Raw genomic sequence first — 25,465 nt, 5'->3', positions numbered from 1 at the left:
CACCTATTGTGTATTGTCTATTGGATCCTTTGAAAGAGACCTGCAGCAGATTTGTCGTTAACCTCTGTATCTTCACATGTTATTAAGTGCTGAACTCCATGGTTTGGACCTAATGAGAATGATCACTGTCACTGACTAGGCTTTATATTACATCTCAATCACTGCTTCTGCCTGACAGACCCACTTCATTCACAGGCCATATATGTAAAATGCTAATATTCCAGTTGCTACTGGACCAGCAGCCAGAGCTCTAGACCTGGGAAATTTGAATTCAAGAAGGTAAAATATCTGGAATTTGGGTGGGAAATGCTCGTCTCACCATTAGTATCAATTAAATTACCAGACGTAAAATTACATCCATTTCTCCAATGCTCCTGAGGGAAGGAAAGCTGAAATTATTTCCTGCTCTGGCCAATGTGTTTCTCCAAGCCTGTGAATCTGTGCAGTACTTAACTCACTTAAGAGACAATTAGGCAAGAGATCATTTTAGGCAATCCCCAGCAATGTGCACAATCTGTGAATGAAGTGATATCCAAGTTTGTATCTCCTCCAACCTCATCTATTGTATTCCATGCTCCTGATGTGGCCTCAACATCGACGAGACAAAAGCACGGACTAGGTGATCCGTATACACGCACACCACCTGCACTAGCCTGCACTAGTCTGCAATAGCCACCCCGAGCTCCCAGTTAAATGCCATTTCAATTCCCCAGTCCTACACTGACCAGTCCATCCTCGGCCTTCTCCACTGCCAAGGTGAGGCCCAATGCAAACCATCGTAACAACACCTCATATTCTGCTGGGGTAGTCCATGACCCACTCATATTTTCCAATTTTAGATTAGCCCACCCCTCTGGTCTGTGGTAGCCTTCTCGCCCCATCCTTCTGATCCTCCCCTGTCCTCCTATTTTTGCTCCCTTTCCCCTACACACGCCTTCTCCCCTCCATCACACATTTGTGTGTCCTCCTCCCCCTCCTATTTCCAGCCACCAACTACACACACTTTTCACCTGCAGGTCTCCCCTTTGACCCCGCTACCATCCGGTTAAGGTTCCATCTGCATTCACAACTTTCCTAATGGTTCCCATTATTACCTTCCTTACTGATCAGATTCCACCACTCGCAGTCTTTGTATTCCTGTTCAGCATCTTGCAGCAGCTATCTCCACCTTTACCCTTCCCTCCCCTCACCTGGCTCCATCAGCCTTTTTTTTTGTTTTTGTTTTTTGCTGCTTCTCTTCATTTATCTTCCATCTACCAGACACTCAACTCCACCCTCCCCGACCTGGCTCCATATGCCCATCATCCGTCGCCTCTTCCCTCTAATCGCCTCTCACTTCTGTCACAGCAGTCCCCGCTGCAGGGTTTTGACCCAAAATATCAACCATTCCTTTTAATTCACAGATGCTGCTTGACCTGCTGAATTCCTACAGCAGATTGCTTGTTGCTCCACTGTGTTGTTTGCCAGTGCACACTGTTTTTTTTATGTGGGTGCTGCCCTGCATTCAATGTGCAGACAACATGAAAACAAACTGGTATTTTTGAAGAACTGTGCTATACAAAACATTTTTGATTAATAAATGTTATTGCAATATTTATGTCCATTATTTATTAAAGCATCTTGTTTATTCTCATGCTCTCCATATATTTCAGGACTATCCTTTACAATATTAATGGTTAAGTTGGCTTTGGAAGTAAATAATATTTCAATAGAATTCTATTCATTCTCTTCATTTATCTTCCATCTTCAGTCTGGTACAACAGACTTACTCTAGTCTGTTGTACATAATAAAAGCAAAGCAATGATTGTGGAATACAAATTTTAAACGACTGAAAATAATCCAAGTCCCTGTTTCACTCACAGACCATCCTCCTGAACAAAGTTATAGATTCCAAACTGGACATTAAAAAAAAATGTTGTTCTCACAAAAGTAAATTAGTTCTCAATGAAGATTGCATACAGCTGACTTGGCCCCAGCCCCACCCTTCATCATTATCTCCTAGTTAAAGGAGAGATAGCTTGCATGTATTCTGGTATGATTGATCAGCAAACAGCTGTCCCGATGTGACTGAATTATAAAACTGTTGACTGGAACAGTGTGGCAGCGGCAAGCGCTGTCTGATAATGAATGCCTTGTCTACCAGTGTCATTCAGGTGTGAGTATGAATAAAAGATTGGTGCGTTTAATTAATGCATTGTTACAACATGCCTGTTTAATGCAGCTGAAGGGGGCGCTGCACTGGCAGCAGCCTGTCGGCAGCGTGTCCGTTTTTTTCCAACTTTTTAAAATTTTTTAGTATGTTTAAAAGTCTGTTTTTAATGTTTCTTTGTGTGTTATGTGTGGGGGGTGGTGTGGGGGGTTGAGGGGGAAACCGTTTCGGCCGCCTCTTCCATGGAGAGGCGATTTTTTCAGGTCGCCTCCCCCGTGGCCTAACAGCAAGGATCGGCGCGGACTTTCCCGGAGACGCGCCCGGAGCTTCAGCGGCGGGCGCAGCGTGGACTCTCGTTGTGGAGCGGGTGAGACCTCGCTGGAGGGGAGCGCTCCGTTACGCTGGCCCGCGGCAGCCGGCAGCCTGAAGCCGCGGTCTGCAGAACTCCAGCTGGTGCGGCGTCTACAGCCCGTGATCCCTCGTGGAGGACCCGGGGGGAAGAAGAAGCTTCCACCGCCGGCCCGCGGCCGTCTTCTACCGCGGGTGCGGCATGGACTTAACATCACCCCAGGAGGGGAGCTTCGACCGCCGGCCCTGCAGACTGCGGTGCTTCCGGCTGCGGCACAGCAGGTACTTTAAAACTCTGACCGCCGGCCTGCGGCCTTCACCAGCCTGAAGCCGCGGTCTCTGGTTGGGAAGAGCCGATCCTGGACTCACCTTGACTTTGACTTTGTCCCTTACCATCTGGACGCCCGCAGCAACGGCTGTGGAGGGTGGTGGTCCCGACCACGGGGGGAAATGGAGGAGGACTGGCCAAGCTCTGTGCCTTCCACCACAGTGATGAATGCTGTGGTGGATGTTTGTGTAAAAATTTTATTGTGGTTGTGTTCTTTATTATAGTACCGCTGCTGGCAACCCAAATACCACCGACCTTGGTTGTGTGGCAATTAAATTATATCAATCAAATTATATCAATCAATATCACCCTTTCAATTTGCACCTTTCCTTTTCATGAGTCAGTTGGATCATGTTGAATACCTGTCATTCTTCCACTGTTTTGGAACTGATTATCCCTTGCTGCAGGAATCATTTTGCTAATGATTATGTGTCCAAATCAGCCAAAGGACAGCATGTAGATGTAGTTCAACTTAAATAATGCCTGGATCAAAGGTTCATCAACATACCTTCTGATATTTTTTGCTTTTGGTATTTTGTTTTCCAAGCCTATCGTTACCCTTTATTCCTCGTGCAAAACAATGATCTTTATGCTTTGTAAAGTTATAATGGTGCTACAGCTTGAGAGATGCTTATAACGTGTCAAAGTAACCTAATTGTACTCGACTCGTATTTGAAGTTCTGTATTATTGTAAAATGTAGTTGAACTGAAGCAAGCAGTTCAGACATAAACTTGTTTTGATTAGTCATCCATCTTCAGCATTGTGTGCATGTGTTAGAATATAGAACATGGAAAAGCACAGTAACAGGCCTTTCAGCCAACATCTGTGCCGAACATGATGCCAAGCAAAAATAATCTCACCTGCCTGCACATGGTCCATTCTCATGTACTCCCTGCATTTGTTCATGTGTAAGTTACAGATAATAGATGTATGGTTTTTGTTTTTGTTTCTAGTTTCTACTTTTGTTCGTTTGTTCTCTCTGCACTCTGCCAGAGGTTGCTAATGTGTTGATCTGCCTGATGCTGCTATAGGGTTTAGTTTTAGTTCTAGAGATACAGCACCGAACCAGACCCATCGAGTCCGCACCGACCAGTGATCCCCGCACATTAACATTATCTGACACTGGGGATAATTATTGCATTTATACCAAGCCAATTAACCTACAAACCTGTATTTCTTTAGAGTGTGGGAGGAAACTGAAGTTCTCGGAGAAAACCCCCGCAGGACATGGGGAGAAAGCACAATCTCCATACAGACAGCACCCGTAGCCAGGATAGAACCCAGGTGTCTGGCGCTGTAGGGCAGCAACTCTACCACTGTGCCACCGTGCCGGTTGTTACTGGATTTCCCCTGTTATCCACTTATCATACCTTTGTGGTGGTTGTTTTTATTTATTGGCCCTCTGACTGCTTATCAGTGCTGGCTCAGTAGATCAACTCAATCAATGGGCCAAGAATTAGAGGTGCTGCTGGTAGTTGTTAGCATCAAATAAGCTTCCTGGTTATAGCTCATGGCCTTGGAGGGAGGAGCAAGTTGGTGACAATCCCATCATGTACGAGTGTTGTCAAAGACTCAAAAGAGGCAGAGCAATCACATATACATTCAATCTTTGCACCTTGAGGTAAATTTGACCTCAAGGTTGATGTATGATGTATCAGAGAAAGTCCAAGGAGTTAAGCTAGTAATTAAAATACTGTGATAATAATTTTCAGATTATTAACAACAGAACATAAAGGACCACCCTAATTGTGTTTTGCATAATGTCTTGTTTTATTGCACATTTGTTTCAACAGAATGTATGCAATATATGTATACTTTGTGGATGTTATATTTTTGCGTATTTGTCTAATTCTATTTACCAGTGATGCTGCCGCAAGCAAGATTTTCATTGCCCTTGTACCTCACCGCACTTGTGCATAGGACAATAAACTCAACTTGATATTTAGATTGGTCATCTGAACTGAGTACATATTTTCATAACATTCAAATAGACATTTTGATTGTGGAATAAGTGAAATCCCTTAGTTACCGATTAGCTTGGATTTGGTTAATGTTGAGGACAGAAGGACGTGACTGAGTCAGGCAGGATGCAAAAATGTGTTGGAAGGAACTGCAGATGCTGGTTTAAACTGAAGAAAGGCACAAAAAGCTGGGGTAACTCAGCGGGACAGGTAGCATCTCTGGAGAGAAGGAAATGGGTGATGATTCAGCTCGAGACCCTTCTTCAGACAACAGAAGCAAGAACCTAATGGGTCTGTCCCACTTAGGCGACTGCAGGAGAAAATGCAGTAGCCACATGGCCACCACATGGTTGCCACATGGTTGCCACATGGTTGCCACATTAGAATTAGATTAGAATTAGATTCCTTTATTGTCATTCAGACCTTTCGGTCTGAACGAAATTATGTTGCCTGCAGTCATACACAGAACCAATAAAAACAAAACATACAATAAACACAAATTAAACATCCACCACAGTGAGTTCACCAAGCACATCCTCACTGTGATGGAGGCAAAGTCTTAGTCTCCGTCTCTTCCCTCCTTGTTCTCCCTCTGCGCTGAGGCGATCGATCCAGGCCGGAGATGCCGCCCTCCAGTCCAGCGGACCTCCGTGGTGATGTCGCCGCCGCCGAAAGCCGGAACGCCGTCTCCGCTCCGAGACGGCCCGCCACAGCATCAGCTCCGGGCAGCAGCTCCAGGCCGCCGCCCCAGCTCCAGGTCCCGCAGTCTCCGCTCCGGGCCGCCACCCCAGCTCCGGGTCCCGCAGTCTCCGCTCCGGGCCGCTGCCCCAGCTCCAGGTCCCGCAGTCTCCGCTCCGGGCCGCCGCCCCAGCTCCGGGTCCCGCAGTCCCCACTCCGGGCTGCTGCCCCAGCTCCGGGCAGCCGCCCCAGCTCCAGGCCGCCGCCCCAGCTCCAGGTCCCGCAGTCTCCGCTCCGGGCTGCTGCCCCAGGTCCGGGTCCCGCAGTCTCAGCTCCGAGCTCCGCTGCATCAGCTCCAGGCCACCGCCGAAAGCCAGAACGCCGCACCAGCAAGTCGGGCCACCGCTGCCTCAGCCCCGAAGACGGCCAGCCTCTCGTTGGTGAGTCCTGGCTGGCTCTGCCTCCGGAGCCTCGGGGTCAGTCGCAGGCTGGAGGCCAACAGCTCCGCCATTAGGCCTCAGCGCAGACTGAGGCAGAGAAGGGGCATATGACACGAAAAAGTCGCATTCCCCCAAAGTCATTATGGTCATTGCAAATTTTTCAACTTGTTGAAAAATTAGCGGCGACTAGAATGAAGCCGCCATGGAGAGTAGCGAGATTTCTCGTGCCGTGGGTGGGTCGCCAGGAGATCCTAGTGGGTTGCCAGAAGGTCGAAGGTGCTCGTAGGTTGTAGCTGGTGCTGACCGGTGAATCTCATTGGGGGGAAAAAAAACGTAAGCAGTAGTTTTCAGAACCACGGATAACTGACTGGTAATGTTAAATGTCCGCCAAGCTTCACAGCCGGGTATCTCTGGCTTCCAAAAAGTTGGCTCCACTACTTCTCCCCCTCTCCCCCCCCCCTCTTTTAAAGGACTTGCCATATACTGTGCTTTAGCCATCTTAATTACAGCGGCAACCTTCCTGTTCATCGCAGTGTGTGTCTGCATCACATTGGCTTTGCACTGTGTGAATTTCACTCAGACAGCGCTCCCCCCGCTTGCCCTGTCTGCCGCCTGCATAACGGGCTGGTGAAGGAATCGATGTGTGTGTGTTCCACTCTGACCGTGGCCGTTCCAGTTGACAGTTTTTCAGGCGACTGCCGGCACCTTGACAGTCACCAGCAGTCACATGAAAAATCGCCTAATTGGGACAGGCCCATTAAGCTTTCCTGCTGCATGTGCAGCTGGAAAAAAATAACAATGGAAAGGGTGGGTAGCCTGACGATGGCATTATGTTGCAATTCAGGTGGGAAAAGTGGAAAGGAATGGGATAGTGGTGGTTGCCTGCATTGTCTGCTTCTATTCTCTGGTTTTGTTGCTTGACACGCTATCTTGACAGAAAAGAAGTTGAAACCAGAGAGCAAGGATCTAATTGCTGCACCGCGAGTGGAAATCAATAAGAAGCATAGAACTGGAAATTATTTTGATGAAAATATATCTGTGGCGGCAGACGAGATGCGAGGATGGTCTGTTACCTCCCTGGTGCCAGGGTTCAGGATGTCACGAGCCAAATTCTGAACATCCTCGCGAGAGAAGGTGAACAGTCGGCAGTAGTTGTGCACGTAGGCACAAACGACACCGGGAAGAAGCGGAAGGAGGTTCTCCAACATGACTTCAGATTGTTGGGAAGAAGACAGAAATGCCGGACTTCGAGGGTGGTTATCTCTGGATTGCTTCCAGTACCACGTGCTAGTGAGGACAGGAACAGGGAGATAGCGGATCTGAATGTGTGGCTGAGGGGCTGGTGCAGGGAGCAAGGATTTAGATTTATAGACCACTGGGATCTCTTCTGGGGTAGGGGTGACCTGTACAAAAGGGACGGGTTACACCTTAACTGGAGGGGGACTGACATTCTGGCAGGCAGGTTTGCTAGGGCTACACGTGTGGGTTTAAACTAAATAGTGGGGGGGAGAGATTGACAAATTGGGAATATAAAGATGGAGTTGAAGGGGAAGTGGCTACAGGAAAAATTACAAAAGATTCTCGAATTAATGGGAAGGAAAGCTTGAGAATGGACAACAGAGTAAAGGGCCTGTCCCACGAGCATGCGACCTGTAAAGGGCAAGCGGCAAGCGCGACCAAACCAGAAGCGGGGGCCACACGGAGGTCGAGTGAGTGACATGAAGTGCGAGCGAAGTCCGCGGAAAGTTTGCGCGTGATGTACAGCGTTGAGGCGGCTGCTGGTCGGCAGGCCGTTGCCGCGCGGAATTTTTAAACACGGTCAGTTTTTCGGAGCCCTGTGCGATGTCGGGACCAGCTCCGCACAACTCCATACGGCTCCGCCGATCGAAGCGGGACCGGTCCCGCGAGGCTGTACGGCTCAAGCGACCACGTTAGGTCGCGCTTGCCGCATGGAGTCGCTTAGGTCGTGCTTGCTGCATGGAGTCGCATGCTCGTCAGTGCCAATTGCGAGGGGGGAAGTGAATACAGAGGTCAAAGTACTGTATATGAATGCGCGAAGTATAAGGAATAAAATGGACGAGCTTGAGGCTCAGTTAGAAATTGGCAAGTATGAGGTTGTGGGAATTACTGAGACATGGCTGCAAGAGGGCCAAGGTTGGGAACTGAATATTCAAGGGTATACCTCCTATCGAAAAGACAGACAGGTAGGCAGAGGGGGTGGGGTTGTCCTGTTGGTGAGGAATGAAATTCAGTCCCTTGCTAGGGGTGACATTGAAACAGGAGATGTGGAGTCCGCATGGAAAGGATACTTAGAGATAATATATATAAGCATCTGGATAAACAGGGTCTGATTAGGAACAGCCAACATGGATTTGTGCCTGGAAGGTCATGTTTGACTGATCTTCTTGAATTTTTTGAAGAGGTTACTCGGGAAATTGATGAGGGTAAAGCAGTGCATGTTGTATATATGGACTTCAGTAAGGCCTTTGACAAGGTTCCTCATGGAAGGTTGGTTAAGAAGGTTCAATGGTTGGGTATTAATGGTGGAGTAGCAAGATGGATTCAACAGTGGCTGAATGGGAGATGCCAGAGAGTAATGGTGGATGGTTGTTTGTCAGGTTGGAGGCCAGTGACTAGTGGGGTGCCACAGGGATCTGTGTTGGGTCCACTGTTGTTTGTCATGTACATCAATGATCTGGATGATGGTGTGGTAAATTGGATTAGTAAGTATGCAGATGATACTAAAATAGGTGGGGTTGTGGATAATGAAGTAGATTTTCAAAGTCTACAGAGAGATTTATGCCAGTTGGAAGAGTGGGCTGAAAGATGGCAGATGGAGTTTAATGCTGATAAGTGTGAGGTGCTACATCTTGGCAGGACAAATCAAAATAGGACGTACATGGTAAATGGTAGGGAATTGAAGAATGCAGGTGAACAGAGGGATCTGGGAATAACTGTGCACAGTTCCCTGAAAGTGGAATCTCATGTAGATAGGGTGGTAAAGAAAGCTTTTGGTGTGCTGGCCTTTATAAATCAGAGCATTGAGTATAGAAGTTGGGATGTAATGTTAAAATTGTACAAGGCATTGGTGAGGCCAATTCTGGAGTATGGGGTACAATTTCGGTCGCCTAATTATAGGAAGGATGTCAACAAAATAGAGAGAGTACAGAGGAGATTTACTAGAATGTTGCCTGGGTTTCAGCAATTAAGTTACAGAGAAAGGTTGAACAAGTTAGGGCTTTATTCTTTGGAGCGCAGAAGGTTAAGGGGGACGATAGAGGTCTTTAAAATGATGAGAGGGATAGACAGAGTTGACGTGGATAAGCTTTTCCCACTGAGAGTAGGGAAGATTCAAACAAGGGGACATGACTTGAGAATTAAGGGACAGAAGTTTAGGGGTAACATGAGGGGGAACTTCTTTACTCAGAGAGTGGTGGCTGTGTGGAATGAGCTTCCAGTGAAGGTGGTGGAGGCAGGTTCGTTTTTATCATTTAAAAATAAATTGGATAGTTATATGGACGGGAAAGGAATGGAGGGTTATGGTCTGAGCGCAGGTATATGGGACTAGGGGAGAATACGTGTTCGGCACGGACTTGAAGGGTCGAGATGGCCTGTTTCCGTGCTGTAATTGTTATATGGTTATGGATAGAACTAAGGAATTGTAAGGGTAAAAAGACCCTAATGGGACTAATCTACAGGCCCCCAAACAGTAGCCTGGACATAGGGCGCAAGTTGAATCAGGAGTTAAAATTGGCATGTAGTAAAAGTAATGCTGTGGTTGTTATGGGAAATTTCAACATGCAGGTAGACTGGAAAAATCGGGTTGGTGCTGGACCCCAAGAAAGGGACTTTATAGAGTGCCTTCGTCATGGATTCTTTGAACAGCTTGTATTGGAGCCTACCAGGGAGAAGGCAATTCTGGATTTAGTGTTATGTAATTAACCAGATTTGATAAAGGACCTCGAGGTTAATGAGCCATTAGGAGGCAGTGACCATAACATGGTCAGGTTTAATCTACAATTGGAGAGGGAGAAGAGTAGATCGGAGGTGCCAGTGTTACAGTTGAATAAAGGGGACTATGGGGCCATGAGGGAGGAGCTGGCCAAAGCTGACTGGAAAGATGCACGAGCAGGGATGACTGTGGAACAAAAATGGCAGGTGTTTCTAGGAATAATACAGAAGGTGCAGGATCAGTTCATTCCACGGAGGATGAAAGATTCCAAGGGGAGAAAGGGACGACCATGGCTGACAAGGGATGTCGGGGACAGTATAAAAATTAAAGCGAAGAAGTACAACATAGCAAAGATGAGCGGGAAGCAAGAGGATTGGGTAATGTTTAAAGAACAACAGAAGATAAACAAAAAGACAATTACGGGAATAAAAGATGAGGTACGAAGGTAAGCTAGCCAAGAATATAAAGCAGGATAGTAAAAGCTTCTTTAGGTATGTGAAGAGGAAAAAATTAGTTAAGACCAAAGTTGGACCATTGAAGACCGAAAAAGATGAAATTATTATGGAGAACAAGGAAATGGCAGATGAGTTGAACAGGTACTTTGGATCTGTCTTCACTAAGAAGGACACAAACAATCTTCCTGATATAGTAGTGGCCAGAGGATCTGGGGTGACAGAGGAACTGAAGGAAATCCACATTAGGCAGGAAATGTTGTTGGATAGACTGATGGGATTGAAGGCTGATAAATCCCCAGGGCCTCATGGTCTGCATCCCAGGGTACTTAAGGAAGTTGCTTCAGAAATCGTGGATGCATTGGTGATAATTTTCCAATGTTCTATAGACTCAGGATCAGTTCCTGTGGTTTGGAGGGTAGCTAATATTATCTCACTTTAAAAAAAAGGCAGGAGAGAGAAAATAAGGATTTATAGACCAGTTAGCCTGACATCGGTGGTGGGGAAGATAGTGGAATCAATTATAAAAGATGAAATAGCTGAATATTTGGATAGCAGTAACAGGATTGGTCCGAGTCAGCATGGATTTACGAAGGGGAAATCATGCTTGACTAATCTTCTGGAATTTTTTGAAGATGTAACTAGGAAAATGGACAAGGGAGAGCCAATGGATGTAGTGTACCTGGACTTTCAGAAAGCATTTGATAAGGTCCCAGAAAATGAGATTAGTGGGCAAAATTAGGGCACATGGTATTGGGGGTAGAGTGCTGACATGGATAGAGAAGTGGTTGGTGGAAACAAAGAGTAGGAATCAACTGGCAGGTAGTGACTAGTGGGGTACCACAAGGCTCGGTGCAGGGTCCCAAGCTATTTACAATATACATCAATGATTTGGATGAAGGGATTCCTTGGGGAACAAGGAAATGGCAGATGAGTTGAACAGGTACTTTGGATCTGTCTTCACTAAGAAGGACACAAACAATCTTCCTGATATTGTAGTGGCTAGAGGATCTGGGGTGAAAGAGGAACTGAAGAAAATCCACATTAGGCAGGAAATGGTGTTGGATGGACTGATGGGACTGAATGCTGATAAATCCCCAGGGCCTGATGGTCTGCATCAAAGTGTACTTAAGGAAGTGGCACCAGAAATCGTGGATGCATTGGTGATAATTTTCTATTGTTCTATAGACATGATCAGTTCCTGTGGATTGGAGGGTAGCTAAAGTTACCCCACTTTTTAAGAAAGGCGGGAGAGAGAAAACGGGGAATTATAGACCAGTTAGCCTGACATTGATGGTGGGGAAGTTGCTGGGGAAGATGCTGGCAGGCAGTGACTAGTGGGGTACCGCAAGGCTCGGTGCTGGGACCGCAGCTTTTTACAATATACATCAATGATTTGGATGAAGGGATTCAAAGTAACATTAGCAACTTTGCAGATGACACAAAGCTGGGTGGCAGTGTGAACTGTGAGGAAGATGCTATGAGAATGCAGGGTGACTTGGACAGGTTGGGGGAGTGGGCAGATGCATGGCAGATGAAGTTTAATGCAGATGTGAGGTTATCCACTTTAGTAGCAAAAACAGGAAGGCAGATTACTATCTAAATGGCGTCAAGTTGGGAAAAGGGGAAGTACAACGGGATCTGGGGGTCCTTGTACATCAGTCTATGAAAGTAAGCATGCTTGTACAACAGGTAGTGAATAAAGTGGAGAAAGAGGAATCGAATATAGGAGCAAAGAGTTCCTTCTGCAGTTGTACAGAGCCCTAGTGAGACCACACCTGGAGTATTGTGTGCAGTTTTGGTCCCCTAATTTGGGGAAGAACATTCTTGCTATTGATGGGGTGCAGCGTAGGTTTACAAGGTTAATCTCGGGATGGCAGGACTGTCATATGCTGAGAGAATGGAGCAGCTGGGCTTGTACACTCTGGAGTTTAGAAGGATGAGAGGGGATCTCATTGAAACGTATAAGATTGTTAAGGGCTTGGACGCGATGTTGGGGGAGTCCAGAACCAGGGGCCACAGTTTACGAATAAAGAGTAAGACAATTAGAACGGAGACGAGGAAACACTTTTTCTCACAGAGAGTGGTGAGTCTGTGGAATTCTCTACCTCAGAGGGTGGTGGAGGCATGTTCTCTGGATGCTTTCAAGAGAGAGCTAGATAGGGCTCTTAAAAATAGCGGAGTCAGGAGATATGGGGAGAAGGCATGAACGGGGTACTGATTGGGGATGATCAGCCATGATCACATTGAATGGCGGTGCTGGCTCGAAGGGCCAAATGGCCTACTCCTGCACCTATTGTCTATTGAAAAATAATTCAATGAACTGAAGTGAAGCTCAAAGACTGATGAGGAATACGCTGGCAAAGACATTCGGGGAAAGAGGAGGCGTGCCTTTGCAATTGGTTCATCTTAATATGGGCAGGTATTGTGGTCTTGATGAATGGGATCGTTCGGGTTGAAAAGATTAAGAAAAGATGGGAATGGGTGTGGTGGTGGGTGTTGGTGGACATTACAGATACATTTATTAACTTAAGGAGAAAATCAAGGCCGCAGAACTAATTTGAGGTATGTATAATATTAAGCAGAGTATGATACAAATGGCTAGTGTCATTAACAAAAATTGTACATCAGCCAATAAGATCAAATCAAAGAAAATAACAAAATGATCAAATTATATGTGCTCAGGGGCTCAATTGTAAAGCATAAAGCATTTATTACAACCCGAGTAGATAAAATAGTTCAATCTTACAGAGACATGGTTGCACGGTGATGAACGGGAAACTAAGTATTCCAGGACAGATGATACTTGGACAAAACAGGAGATGATGGGCAGACTTGGAAATGAAGGCTGATGCATTAGCATTAGTGAGCAATGATTTTGGCTTGGAGAAAACAAGTAGGATCAATATAGGTGTAATAAGAGAAAATAAGGGTTATCGGCCTCCTAACAGCTGCACTGCAGGAACTGTTTTAAATCATGAAATTAGACAAGTTCCTAACCCTAGAGGCTCATGAATTCTTGATTGTTGAATTCGTTCAAGGTTGAAGTAGGTTTTCAGACTGCAAGGAGATCAAGATATATGGAGGCCTAGCAAACATAGATGAGGTGGAGGATCAGTCATGATCTCTGTGAATGGCAAGGCAATCATGCGGTCCATTCTTATTTTACTATAATAGCATGAAGATTTTGATCAAAATTTGATAATGGGGGAGTCTGAAGTTGCGGGTGACTGGATTTTTCGTGGATTTTTCTACTTCCACAATAACAGAAGAAAGAGGGACCTGGTGGGGTGGGGGCCGTCGAGAATGAAGGGGGACCATCTGGACTATAATGAGAACTTACTAACTTTGGCGGCGCCAGATACGTTAGGACTATTTACGTACTATGTGCATTGTACGCAAAAACAAAGAATTTCATTGTACATGTGACAACAAAGTATCATTGAATAAATTTACCAGTGGATTACAGTCTCCGGGAAAATAAACAGCAAGCAGAATGAAAATAATGTAATTAGTGTATTAATGGAGGCAACAAGCAAACGAGTTAGCTATCAATGGTAAACATCTTTCAGGATAATTTTGATAGATCAGGACAGAGACCAGGGTGATAATACCTAATTCTCCCACCCCCAAATTTTTAAACACTTGGTTCATGCACAGCCAAGCCTAGATTGAGCCCCAAGCTGTGAGGGCATGGGGCATACTTATAACAACTTGAGTAGATAAAATAGTTCAAACAAACAGCGACATGTTTGCGCGGTGATGAAAGGGGAACTTAAGTATTCTGGATCAGGTGATACTTAGACAAAACAGGAGATAATGGGCAACCTTGGCAATGAAGGCTGATGTAATAGCAATAGTGAGCAATGATTTTGGCTTGGAGAAAACAAGAAAATAAGCAAATCCACGTGCACCAGCATTTTAGTTGCAGCTCCACACATTGCCAAACCAAAGGAAATAGGAGAGGGAGGATCACAAACGTTTTAAATAATCTAGACAGACGCCTGCTATGGGGAAATCGCTGTGACCTTGACATCATCATTGCATATTTTTGTGTTTTTAATTTACATTTTTGAACTGGAAATATTTAGCTGTTGAGTTCGCCAAATTATTCAAAATGATGTTAATGTGCAGATCCCACCATTTGACTATAGTAAAAAGTAACAAGCAGAATATGCATATTTCCATTTCAATATATAGACTGTTTTCTTGTAATGCTACTAAATTTAGTGTTTGTACGATTTTTTAAAGCACAGAACTGTTACACTTCGCAGACAGCCTGTTGGTGGAATGGGTCTAAGTATTAAGGTGAGTGTCATTCTCTCTGCCTTTCTATTTACATTATTAACATTCTGTGCTAATGTGCTTACTGGTTTCTCACTGTTTTCTCTTTGTTCTTCAGGGAGGTGCTGAACATAGCGTGCCAGTCGTCATATCGAAAATCTTCAAAGATCAAGCAGGTAAATTTATTTTAAAATAACCTTTTCTTTCAATGCCTTTTGGGAAAAAAAGAACATATTCTCTTTGCATGTTGGTGTTTGTTGGTGTCAGAGCAAAAGGGAAAAAGTATGCTAAAATGGTGTTGAGTTTGAGTGATTGAAGGATACTTCACTCATAGAGACAGTGGCCCCACTCATCCATGTTGACCAAGATGTCCCATCCAAGCTAGTCCCATTTTAACGTGCCTGGCCCATAACCCTCTAAACCTTTCCTATCCATGTATCTGTAAAAATGTCCTTTAAATGTTGATATTGCAGCTGCTCAATTGCCTGCTGTTGAGACTAAGCGGAGGTTGGGCGATCGTTTCGCCGAACACCTCCGCTCGGTCCGCAAGAACCTACTTGACCTCCCGGTGGCTCAGCACTTTAACTCCCCCTCCCATTCCCCATCCGACCTCTCTGTCCTGGGTCTCCTCCATGGCCAGAGTGAGCAACACTGGAAATTGGAGGAACAGCACCTCATATTCCGCTTGGGGAGTCTGCATCCTGCGGGCATGAACATTGAATTCTCACAATTTTGTTAGCCCTTGCTGTCTACTCCCCTTCCTAAGCCCTCGGGCTGTCTCCTCCCATCCCTCAGCCCTCGGGCTCCTCCTCCTCCTTTTTCCTTCCTTCTCCCTGCCACCCCCTATCAGTCTGAAGAAGGATTTTGGCCTGAAACGTTGCCTATTTCCTTCGCTCCATAGATGCTGCTGCACCCGCTGAGTTTCTCCAGTATTTTTTTGTACCTTCGATTTTCCAGCATCTGCAGTTCCTTCTTGAACACAATTGCCTGCTCTAGCAGCTTGTTCCATATACCCACCACCCTTAATTTAAATATGATGCCCCTCAAGTTCATGGTAAAATGTTATCCTCCTACCTTAAACCTAGGCTCTCTAGTTCTTGATTCTCCTACCCTCGGAAAAAGACTATACATTCACCCTGCCCTTTACCGTCATCATTTTATGCACCTCTATAAGATCAACTCTTAGACTCTTGCACTCCAACGAATAGGGTCCTAGCCTACTCGACTTTTTTCCTATTGCTAGACCCTTAAGATCTGGCACCATCCATGTAAACTTCTAGTGTAACTGATGCATTGAGTTCCCATCTCCCACCAGCCTCACTACTGCATTGGATCCCATCCCCTTGCCAATCTAGTTTAAACCATTCCAGGTAGCATTTGCAAACCTGCCCGTCAGAATATGAGTCCCTTTGTAGTTCAATTGCAACATGCACTTCCTTACAGGTTACCTCTGCCCCAGAAGATGTCTTAAAGATTCCAAATATCTGAAACTCTGCCCCGTGCATCAACTCCCCAGCTACACATTCACCTGTCCTGTATTGCTCTTCCTACTAGCGTGTGGCATTGGGGTTAATCTGGAGATTACTACCCTTGAGCTCCTGCTTTTTAACCTTTTGCCTAATTCCCATTATTCACTCCACAACCCTTCTTCCCCTTGCCTGCCTAAATGATTTGTGCATCAACTCAGGATTCAAAGCACTACTCCAATAGTGAGGACTAATTCCCACCATGGTTCATGAAATCCACCATTGACTTTAAATTCCATTGACTAACCAATATATAGGCTTATAGTCATACAGCATGGAAACTGGCCCTTCAGGCCACCACATCCACGCCAATCAAGATGTCCAATCCAAACTAGTCCCATTTGCCTGGGTTGGACAGTTACATTTTGTTCAAGTCTTCTTTTCCGATAATAGAAATTCCATGGAAACCATTAGCCATTTGCTCTTAATCCATTTGGCATGGTGCCAGGCAAACCAAATTTTAATCTTTCCCAAAGCAGTAAACACATCCCATTTCATGATGAGCTTGGATGGCACTCTAAAGTCTGTGGAGCCATGTGTTTTTCCTACTCCTCTATTAATTTCACATGTGAAATCAACACTTACTTATTTCAATAGTAGTGATTGAAAACTTGAGACAGTTGCAAGGGAAGAAGTTCCAATCAAAACTTTTTTTGAAATAACTTTTGAGAGCGTTTTCGCAAAAAATATCAGAATCCTGCCATTTATTCGAGAGATTCTTCAGAACCATGTAGAAAGTTTACTCCACTAAAGCATGCATGTTTAATAGTGCTTGTGCTGCATAAAAATCAGTTCACCACCTGCCAGATATTTTGAAAGACAAATCCACATATTGCTCTGCACATCATGCCAGTTTAATACCTTATTAATCACCACTGATTCAACTATATCATCACCAGTAATACATTCAGACTGCTGCATTGAAAAAAGAACTGCAGTGCCAAGTTGCTTATTGGCACATAGCCAAATCCAGCCTAAACGTATTCATCAGACATAATGAAGTTAAGCCCACTTTAACTGGTCATTACGAAGAAAGGTAAAATGTCTTCTTAAATTATTCTGAAAGCTGTGAAAGGCCCGTGAGATATTGTGGAGGAGTATTCAATTTGTTCTTGAGCATCAGCATCCAAATGCTTTGTAAATGGTGATTTAAATGTGGTTACACTTCAGAAAGAGCGACAAGGAGCTGTTCAAAAGTTTAAAATCGCCTCTTCTTTCCCGCATTTCCAGAAGCAGCTTTATTTTTAGTTCAGGGATACAGCACGGACACAGGCCCTTCGGCCCAACGGGTCTGCGCCAACCAGTGACCTCCTTGCGCAAGTTAGAGACAATTTAGGTTCAACAGACTAGGGACAATTTACAATCTTCACCAAGGCCAATTAACCTACAAACGTGTATGGATTTAGTGATTTTATGTATGTGGGAGGAAATTGGATCACCTGGTGAATACCCACACGGTCATGAACAGAACGTACAAACTCTGTACAGATGGCACCCGTAGTCAGGATCTAACCTGGGTCTCGGGAGCTGTAAGGCAGCATCTCTACCACAGTGACACTGTGCCGGCATAGCTTCAAAATATTCTCAAGGGGGAGGGGGAGCAGCCAGAAGTCATTATGAACATTGGCACAAATTACATACTTAGGAAAAGGGATGAGCTCCTGCAAGGTGATAATGGGAGGTAAGCAAAAGGTTATAAATCAGGATCACAAGGGTAGAAATCTCTGGATTACCCCTAGTGCTACGGCATATCTCACAAAAACACAGGCATAATTTGAGCCCAGAGGAGAGCAAATAACCACACCTTCGATTACGTTTTTCGAAGAAATAACCAAGAAGGTTTTCCGAGGGCAGATTTGTGAATTGATGTCAATTATAATTTTGCATGGCAGAGCTTAGAGTTAAGACATAAAGTAGCCTGCAGCAGGAGTATCTGTCATACATTTTTTATTATATTTTGAATAGATCAGAAATGTCGGTGTAAAATCAAAAAGTCTGTTACTGATCATGGATACCTTACGCGATTGGGCAAATGATTAGACAACTCTCGTACCTAACCGATCTTGAAATAAACTGAAGCTTGTTCCCATGGTCACCCCCCTATCAGACATCCCACTTCCTCACTCTCCGCACTATTTAACATGCTTCTCTCTGTTTCCTTCCCTGTTATCAGGAAGGATCTTCAACCTCAAACGTTAGACCTGACCTGCAGAGTATTTTCTGTTTTTATTTTAGATATCGTGCAACTGCAGTTTGTTTTTTTCACTTCATAGGCAGTCCTCTTGCCCTTACCAACACCTCATTATTAACGGTTTTAAGTGTCTTTTGCAGCAGGAAATGTATTACCTGTCAGCCCTCAGTAGCAAGAAGAGTAGTATTCTTTGTGATTTGAACTTTTAAGTGTTTCTTCCTGAATCCAAAACCGTGATGAAGAGTGCTATTTAAAACTGATACCAAGATGTTGCACTACTTATTTTGGAGCAGTTAAAAATAGCTTTAAGGAGGTTGTTAATGTCATTTTAACACTGGAAAATGGCATTGATGAATATCTAAGTCCTAGTATTGGGAACGATGAGAATAAACTATCAATTAGAGTCATCGAGTCATGCAGCGTGGAAACAGGCCAAACTTCCCCATACTGACCAACATGTCCCAGCTATACTAGTCCCACCTGCCTGCATTTGGCCCATATCTCTCTTAACCTGTCCTATCCATGTACCTGTCTAATTGTTTCTTAAACAATTATTTCTTAAACTAATTGTTCTAAAAATCTGTTTAGCTGACTAAGGTCTGTCCTAATTTCCCAGTGTGAAGCACATGTATCTCCAACATTAGGTTAACTCCTAACTACCCTCTGTAATGCCTGGGTATGGACATCAAATGGCAGCCCTGCCACCAAGGTGAATATACTGTAAACACAGAAATCAAACAAATTCACATTGCTCTCTTCACAATTAGGGTTTCCAATGAATTGCAATGGTAACTTGGAAATTGTTTTGCATACTTTTATTCAGCACATTACAACCTTCCAGAATCAACAATGAGATTAACAATTTCAAATAAGAATCCTGGTTCTCACTTTTCTTGACGGTTGTTGTGGTGATGGATTTACAGTTGCTATTTTCAACTGCTCTAGGCACATCCTTTGCTCCTGTACTTGTCCTATTGCCATCTCCTTTTTTTATTGTGCTCTTATCCATTCACCAGTTCATTTCCCTTGCCTTCCATCCTATTAAAGGCCTTTCATTTTGATCTTTCCCTCCATCCTTCTCCATGGTTTAGTATTATTAATTATCTTGGAAGCACGTGACTGCAGAGGGTCTTGGATGTTAAATAACTGGGAGATATTTCAGTGTTTCCTGTTCTAATGGTTGTAGGTCATCTTTCGTTCCCCAACTCTTTTTTTTTTTTTTTATCCCCCTTCAAATTTTCCATTTCTTGTTTTGTTTCTTTCAAATGGAAAGTGTGATGTGTTCATCAAAGAAGGTAACATTTGAAGGTTGTGGAAGATTTTAACTAACATTCTCTTCCCTTCCATATTTCCATTTATTCCACTCCAATCTATATTTTCAACCCATCTATCAAATATTTTACCATTATCCCTCCATCCTGTCTCTTTTAACTTGTTCCCAGAAGTATATTCAATTCAATTCAATTCAATTCAATTTAATGTCATTTGGACCCCTTGAGGTCCAAACGAAATGTCGTTTCTGCAGCCATACATTACAACAAATAGACCCAAGACACAACATAATTTACATAAACATCCATCACATTGCTGTGATGGAAGGCCAAAAAAAACTTATCTCTCCACTGCACTCTCCCCCCCGATGTCAGAGTCAAAGTCAAAGTCAAAGCCCCCGGCGGGCGATGGCGAATTGTCCCGCGGCCATTAAAGCCACGCTGGGTGATGCAAGGTCGCACACAGGGTTCTTGATGTTAGCGCCCCCGGCGGGCGCTCGCAGAGTCACGCGGCCATTCCAAGCCGCGCGGGGCGATGGTGTGAGGCCCCGCTCCAGGAGCTCTTCAACCCCGCAACTCGGGCGGGAGAAGTCGCCGTTGCGGGAGCCCTGAAAAGCGGTCTCCCTCCAGGGACCCGCGGGCTCCCGGTGCCGCCGTCCGCCAGACCCGCAGTTGCAGCCTCCGAATATCCGGGGGTCGGGCCGCAGCAGCGTCCACCACAGCTCCACCCGCTCTGGACTCGGCCAGCTCCGCGACGGTGAGGTGAGTAGTCGGCACCAGAGCCCCCGGTCTTCCTGTTGGAGGCCGCTCCTCGTTGCAGCCCCAACGACAACGGAGACCCGACAAAGAAAAGGTCGGGTCTCCCGTGCAGGGAGAGATTTAAAAGTTACCCCCCCCCCCCCACACACATACCCCAACAAAAAAAAACAAAAACTACATAAAAACATAGACATAAAATAATAAAAAACGCAGACGGACTGCAGAGGCCGCTGCTGACGAGAGTCGCGCCGCCCACCATGTAGATACGTCGATTTGTTCAAAGCGTACCACGGCTCCATCCCCGATCTCAACCTCCATTACATCGACGACTGCTTTGATGCAACCTCCTGCACCCACACACAACTGACTGACTTCATCCGCTTCACCACTAACTTCCATCCGGCACTCAAATGCACCTGGGCCATTTCCGACACTTCCCTACCATTCCTTGACCTCACTATCTCCATCGCAGGTGATAGACTTTTGACCGACATCCACTATAAACCCACTGACTCCCACGGCTATCTAGACTACTCGTCCTCCCACCCTGCTTCCTGTAAGGACTCCATCCCCTACTCCCAATTCCTCCGTCTATGTCGCAACTGCTCCCAGGATGAGGCGTTCCACACCAGGGCATCGGAAATGTCCTCATTCTTCAGGGAACGGGGGTTCCCCTCCCCCACTATAGATGAGGCTTGCACCAGGGTCTCCTCCATACCCCGCAACACTGCTCTCTCTCCCCATCCCCCCCACTCGCAACAAGGGCAGAGTCCCCCAGGTCCTCACCTTTCACCCCACCAGCAGGCACATACAACAGATAGTCCTCCGCCAGTTTTGCCACCTCCAACGTGACTCCACCACTCGCCACATCTTTCCATCTCTCTCTCTCCCCCCCCCCCCCCCTGTCTGCCTTCCGCAAAGACCGCTCCCTCCGTAATTCCCTTGTCAATTCTTCCCTTACCTCCCGCTCCACCCCTTCCCCGGGCACTTTCCCTTGCAACCGCAAGAGATGCTACACTTGTCGCTTTACCTCCCCCCTCGACTCCATTCAAGGACCCAAGCAGTCGTTCCAGGTGCGACAGAGGTTCACCTGCACCTCCTCCAACCTCATCTATTGCATCCGCTGCTCTAGATGTCAGCTGATCTATATCGGTGAGACCAAGCATAGGCTTGGCGATCATTTCGCCGAACACCTCCGCTCGGTCCGCACTAACCAACCTGACCTCCCGGTGGCTCAGCATTTCAACTCCCCCTCTCATTCCGTATCTGACCTCTCTGTCCTGGGCCTCCTCCACGGCCATAGTGAGCAACACCAGAAATTGGAGGAACAGCACTTTGTATTCCGCTTGGGTAGTCTGCATCCTGGTGGCATGAACATTGAATTCTCACTATTCCGGTAACCCTTGCTGTCTCCTCCCTTTCCTACCTCTCCCTCAGCCCTCGGGCTCCTCCTCCTCCTCCTTTTTCCTTTCTTCTCCCCGCCTCCCCCCACCCCCTATCAGTCTGACGAAGGGTTTTGCCCCGAAACGTTGCCTATCTCCTTCACTCCATAGATGCTGCTGCACCCTCTGAGTTTCTCCAGCATTTTTGTGTACCTTACATGTAGATACAACCGCCCAACCAGCACCTCCTCACACATTAACCAGCCTCGACAACCTCGCTTCCAGTTGCTTCCTTTCACATTGAAACCTAGAATGTAGGAGCAGAAATAGGCTAATTCTGTCCTTCCTCTTCCATATCTAAACCATATTCCCAATCTATCCCCCTGATATGTCCAGAATCCAATCTTTTTGTTTGTTAAAATTAAATTAAATTGAAAAATTTACATTCGTTATGAGCTATCAGGATAGAAATTTGTTCATTCCAAGAAATGGCAAATAGGATTAGATTAGATCGAAGAAAGGCTTGAGTGGATAAAATATTTTTTCAGCACAATGCAAAATATGAAGCAGTAGACTTTGCAAACTACTCCATCATTAATGTCAATTAAAGTTGAAATTGGGCAAGATGTTGCCAAAGGTGATCAAACTACTATATTATGTGACCCTGTTGAAGTTGAATTTATCTTGTCTTCCTGAACGGCCTGTCCCACTGCGGCGACCTAATTCGCGAGTTAAGAAGAGTTTGCCCTCGACTCGTACTCGCCGCATGGTCGACACGAGGTCCTAGGAGGTCTTTGTAGTGATCTGTCCCACTTAGGAAACCTGAACAGAAACCTCTGGTGACCTTGCCCACGACCCAAGGTTTCCATGAGGTTGCCGGAGGTTTTGGTCACTTGCCTGGAAAGCCTCGACCTGGATCGACCGAAGCGTGAGCTGCATCTACCGACCAAAGATCCTATAGGATCACACACACACACACACACACACACACACACACACACACACACACACACACACACACACACACACACACATCGCGAAGGTGGGGGCCATGGAGAGCGGAGGAGCGCTGTCTGTGTGATGAAGAGGAAGGTAAACGGCTGCCACAGAGCACGGTAATTCCTTTAGAGAGCGCGGGAGGGGGGGGAAGAAGGGGGGGACAGAGAAGTTGGGAGAAGGGGAGGAGAAGGGGAGAGAAGGGGGGGAGAAGGAGTGGAGAGTTTTACGAAGTTTAATAAAGTTAGTGGGCATTTTATGGCGGCGGGACTTCTAGGTCCTGAAAACTCCAATGAGCCAATCAAAATGGCCGGTAGCGAAGGAGATGGCCCTCGACTGCCTGTAAGTAAATAGCAACCCCACTCCACTGGCTTTGACTAAACGGCAACCTATTTTTAGTTGAGACGGGTTTTGGTTTTGTTGAAACAATCGTAGCAACCTAGATGAAGCCTCGACCACGCAGAAACCACTTTCGACCATTAGGGAGAGTGACCAAAACCTCCGGCGACCTCATGGAAACCTTGGGTCGCGGGCAAGGTCACCAGCGGTTTCCGTTCAGGTTTCCTAACTGGGACAGGGACATAACTCTCCTTCATGCTCGAGAGTAGTCCCCGCGTACTCAAGGCTTCAGCTAGGTCGCGGTGCTGTTTTCAACATGCTGAAAAATGCCCGCGAGTAAAAAAAGTTCGCCATGGAAAAAATCAATATTTTTTTACTCTTATATTTAGTCGAGGTAGGTCGTAGTAGGTCGTAATGTTATTGTAGGTAATTGAAGGCAATCGAAGATAGTCGAAGGTAAAGCTCATTGAGGAAAAAAAAAGGTAAGTAAACTGACCGGTAATGTTAAATGCCCGCTAAACTTTATTAAAAGTTATTTGGCTTCTTAAAAGTTTCTGCACCCCTCCCCTCCATATAGCAAAGGAACCATTCCACCAACCCACTAGATCTGCATCGACGATCAAGCACCCATTTACATTAGTCCTATTTTATTCTCCCCTGCCACTTTCCTCCAAATATGCTACTCACGTAAATACTAGAGGTGAATTTGCAGTGGCCAATTAATCTACAAACCAGCAAGTCTTTGGAATTCAGGAGGAAGTTGAAGCATCCAGAGGGAAGATCACATGGTTATAGGGAGAATGCAGAGAATGTGTAAACTCCACATGGACATCACCGGAGGTTAGGATGGAACCAGACCGCTGGACATACGTGGCAGCAACTCCCCCAGCTGCCTTGCTAGGCCAGCAGCAAACTCCTCTAGCCAGTTTAACATCGTTCATTGATCCAATAACTTTATATTTTCTTCATTTCTTTATGGATATAGACATCGTTCATCTGCTAAAGACTTCCATTTTGGCTGATTTACTGAGAGTTGTCAACTCTAGAATTGTACCACTAGCTCATTGGACTGGATTTTCTTTAACAAACTCCACTGTTTACACTTATCCACACAACTATCCTTTAACAGACCAAGAAGACCAATGCCAGAGGCACAGGAAGGCATTGAGCAACATTTGGTGCAGTTACTTAAGTGTGTCTTATAAGTATTAGTTTGGGTAATTGATTAGTAAGAGTGTCAGGGGTTGTGGGGAGAAGGCAAGACAATGGGATTGAGAGGCAAAGATCGATCAACCATGGTTGAGTGGCGGAGTAGACTCGATTGGCTGAATTATGCTCCTATAACTTATGAACTATAAATGATCCAGAACAAGCCATGTCCACAGAACTCTAGTCGAGATCATTGATAACTGGCCATGCCTCGCTCCAGCTTTGCCAGCTATCAGTTTGACAATGGTTCTTGGACACTCACAGGACATCTATCTATCTATCTATATTACTAAAAGTCTGATCTTGACCGCTTTTGGCTAGCTGTGGCGTGATTTCCGAGAAAACGCAGCCACCTACGGCCGTCATTTTTGGCCACCTCACTCAGAGCCCCCCTCCGCCTTCCGGGACCAGAGGATTTCTCCCATCTATGAAAAATCAGAGAGATATTAATGTTTTTTTTTTAATTGCCATTCTCTTTGCTGCCCCTGCTGGTGGGAGGGGGGAGGGACAATAAAACCTGGAAGTGGTGTGCCTCAGTCTCTGCAAGATGGAGGAACCATAAGGGCCACGTCTCTCTGAGCTCTGAATAACACTGAACACATGTCTACTCAACTGTGAGTGCCCTTAATGTGGTTTGAAAATGGAAATATGGTTGGTTTGAAGGAAAAATGCACTGCTAATGGAGTAAAAATGCACTGCTAATGGTTGTCTGGTTTGAAGTAAAAATGCACCGCTAATGAAGGAAAAATGCACTGCTAATGAAGTAAAAATGCACTGCTAATGAAGTAAAAATGCACTGTTAATGGTTGTTTGGGTTGAAGTAAAAATGCACTGCTAATGAATTAAATACGCACTGCTAATGAAGTAAAAACGCACTGCTAATGAAGTAAAAACGCACTGCTAATGAAGTAAAAACGCACTGCTAATGGTTGTTTGGCTTGAAGTAAAAATGCACTGCTAATGAAGTAAAAATGCACTGCTAATGATTGTTTGGGTTGAAGTAAAAACGCACTGCTAATGAATTAAAAACGCACTGCTAATGAATTAAAAACGCACTGCTAATGAATTAAAAACGCACTGCTAATGAAGTAAAAATGCACTGCTAATGGAGTAAAAATGCACTGCCAATGGAGTAAAAATGCACTGCTAATAATTGTTTGGGTTGAAGTAAAAGCACTGCTAATGAAGTGAAAATGCA

At 45.4% G+C, this 25,465-nt stretch overlaps 1 protein-coding gene across 1 annotated transcript in view; it reads left to right on the top strand.

Moving 5' to 3' along the window:
* sntg2 (syntrophin gamma 2) overlaps positions 1 to 25,465 on the top strand; it is a 218,657-nt gene that overhangs the window by 30,557 nt on the left and 162,635 nt on the right. The window contains exons 3-4 of the mRNA XM_033022079.1: positions 14,562 to 14,618; positions 14,713 to 14,770. Of these exons, the coding sequence (XP_032877970.1) occupies positions 14,562 to 14,618; positions 14,713 to 14,770 (115 nt within the window). The remainder of the gene's footprint in view (positions 1 to 14,561; positions 14,619 to 14,712; positions 14,771 to 25,465) is intronic.

This window comes from Amblyraja radiata, chromosome 5, assembly GCF_010909765.2.
Source record: "Amblyraja radiata isolate CabotCenter1 chromosome 5, sAmbRad1.1.pri, whole genome shotgun sequence".
Classification (NCBI taxonomy): Eukaryota; Metazoa; Chordata; class Chondrichthyes; order Rajiformes; family Rajidae; genus Amblyraja; species Amblyraja radiata.
The sequence above is the reverse complement of the archived record's forward strand: the minus strand, read 5'-3'. Positions and strand labels throughout refer to the sequence as shown.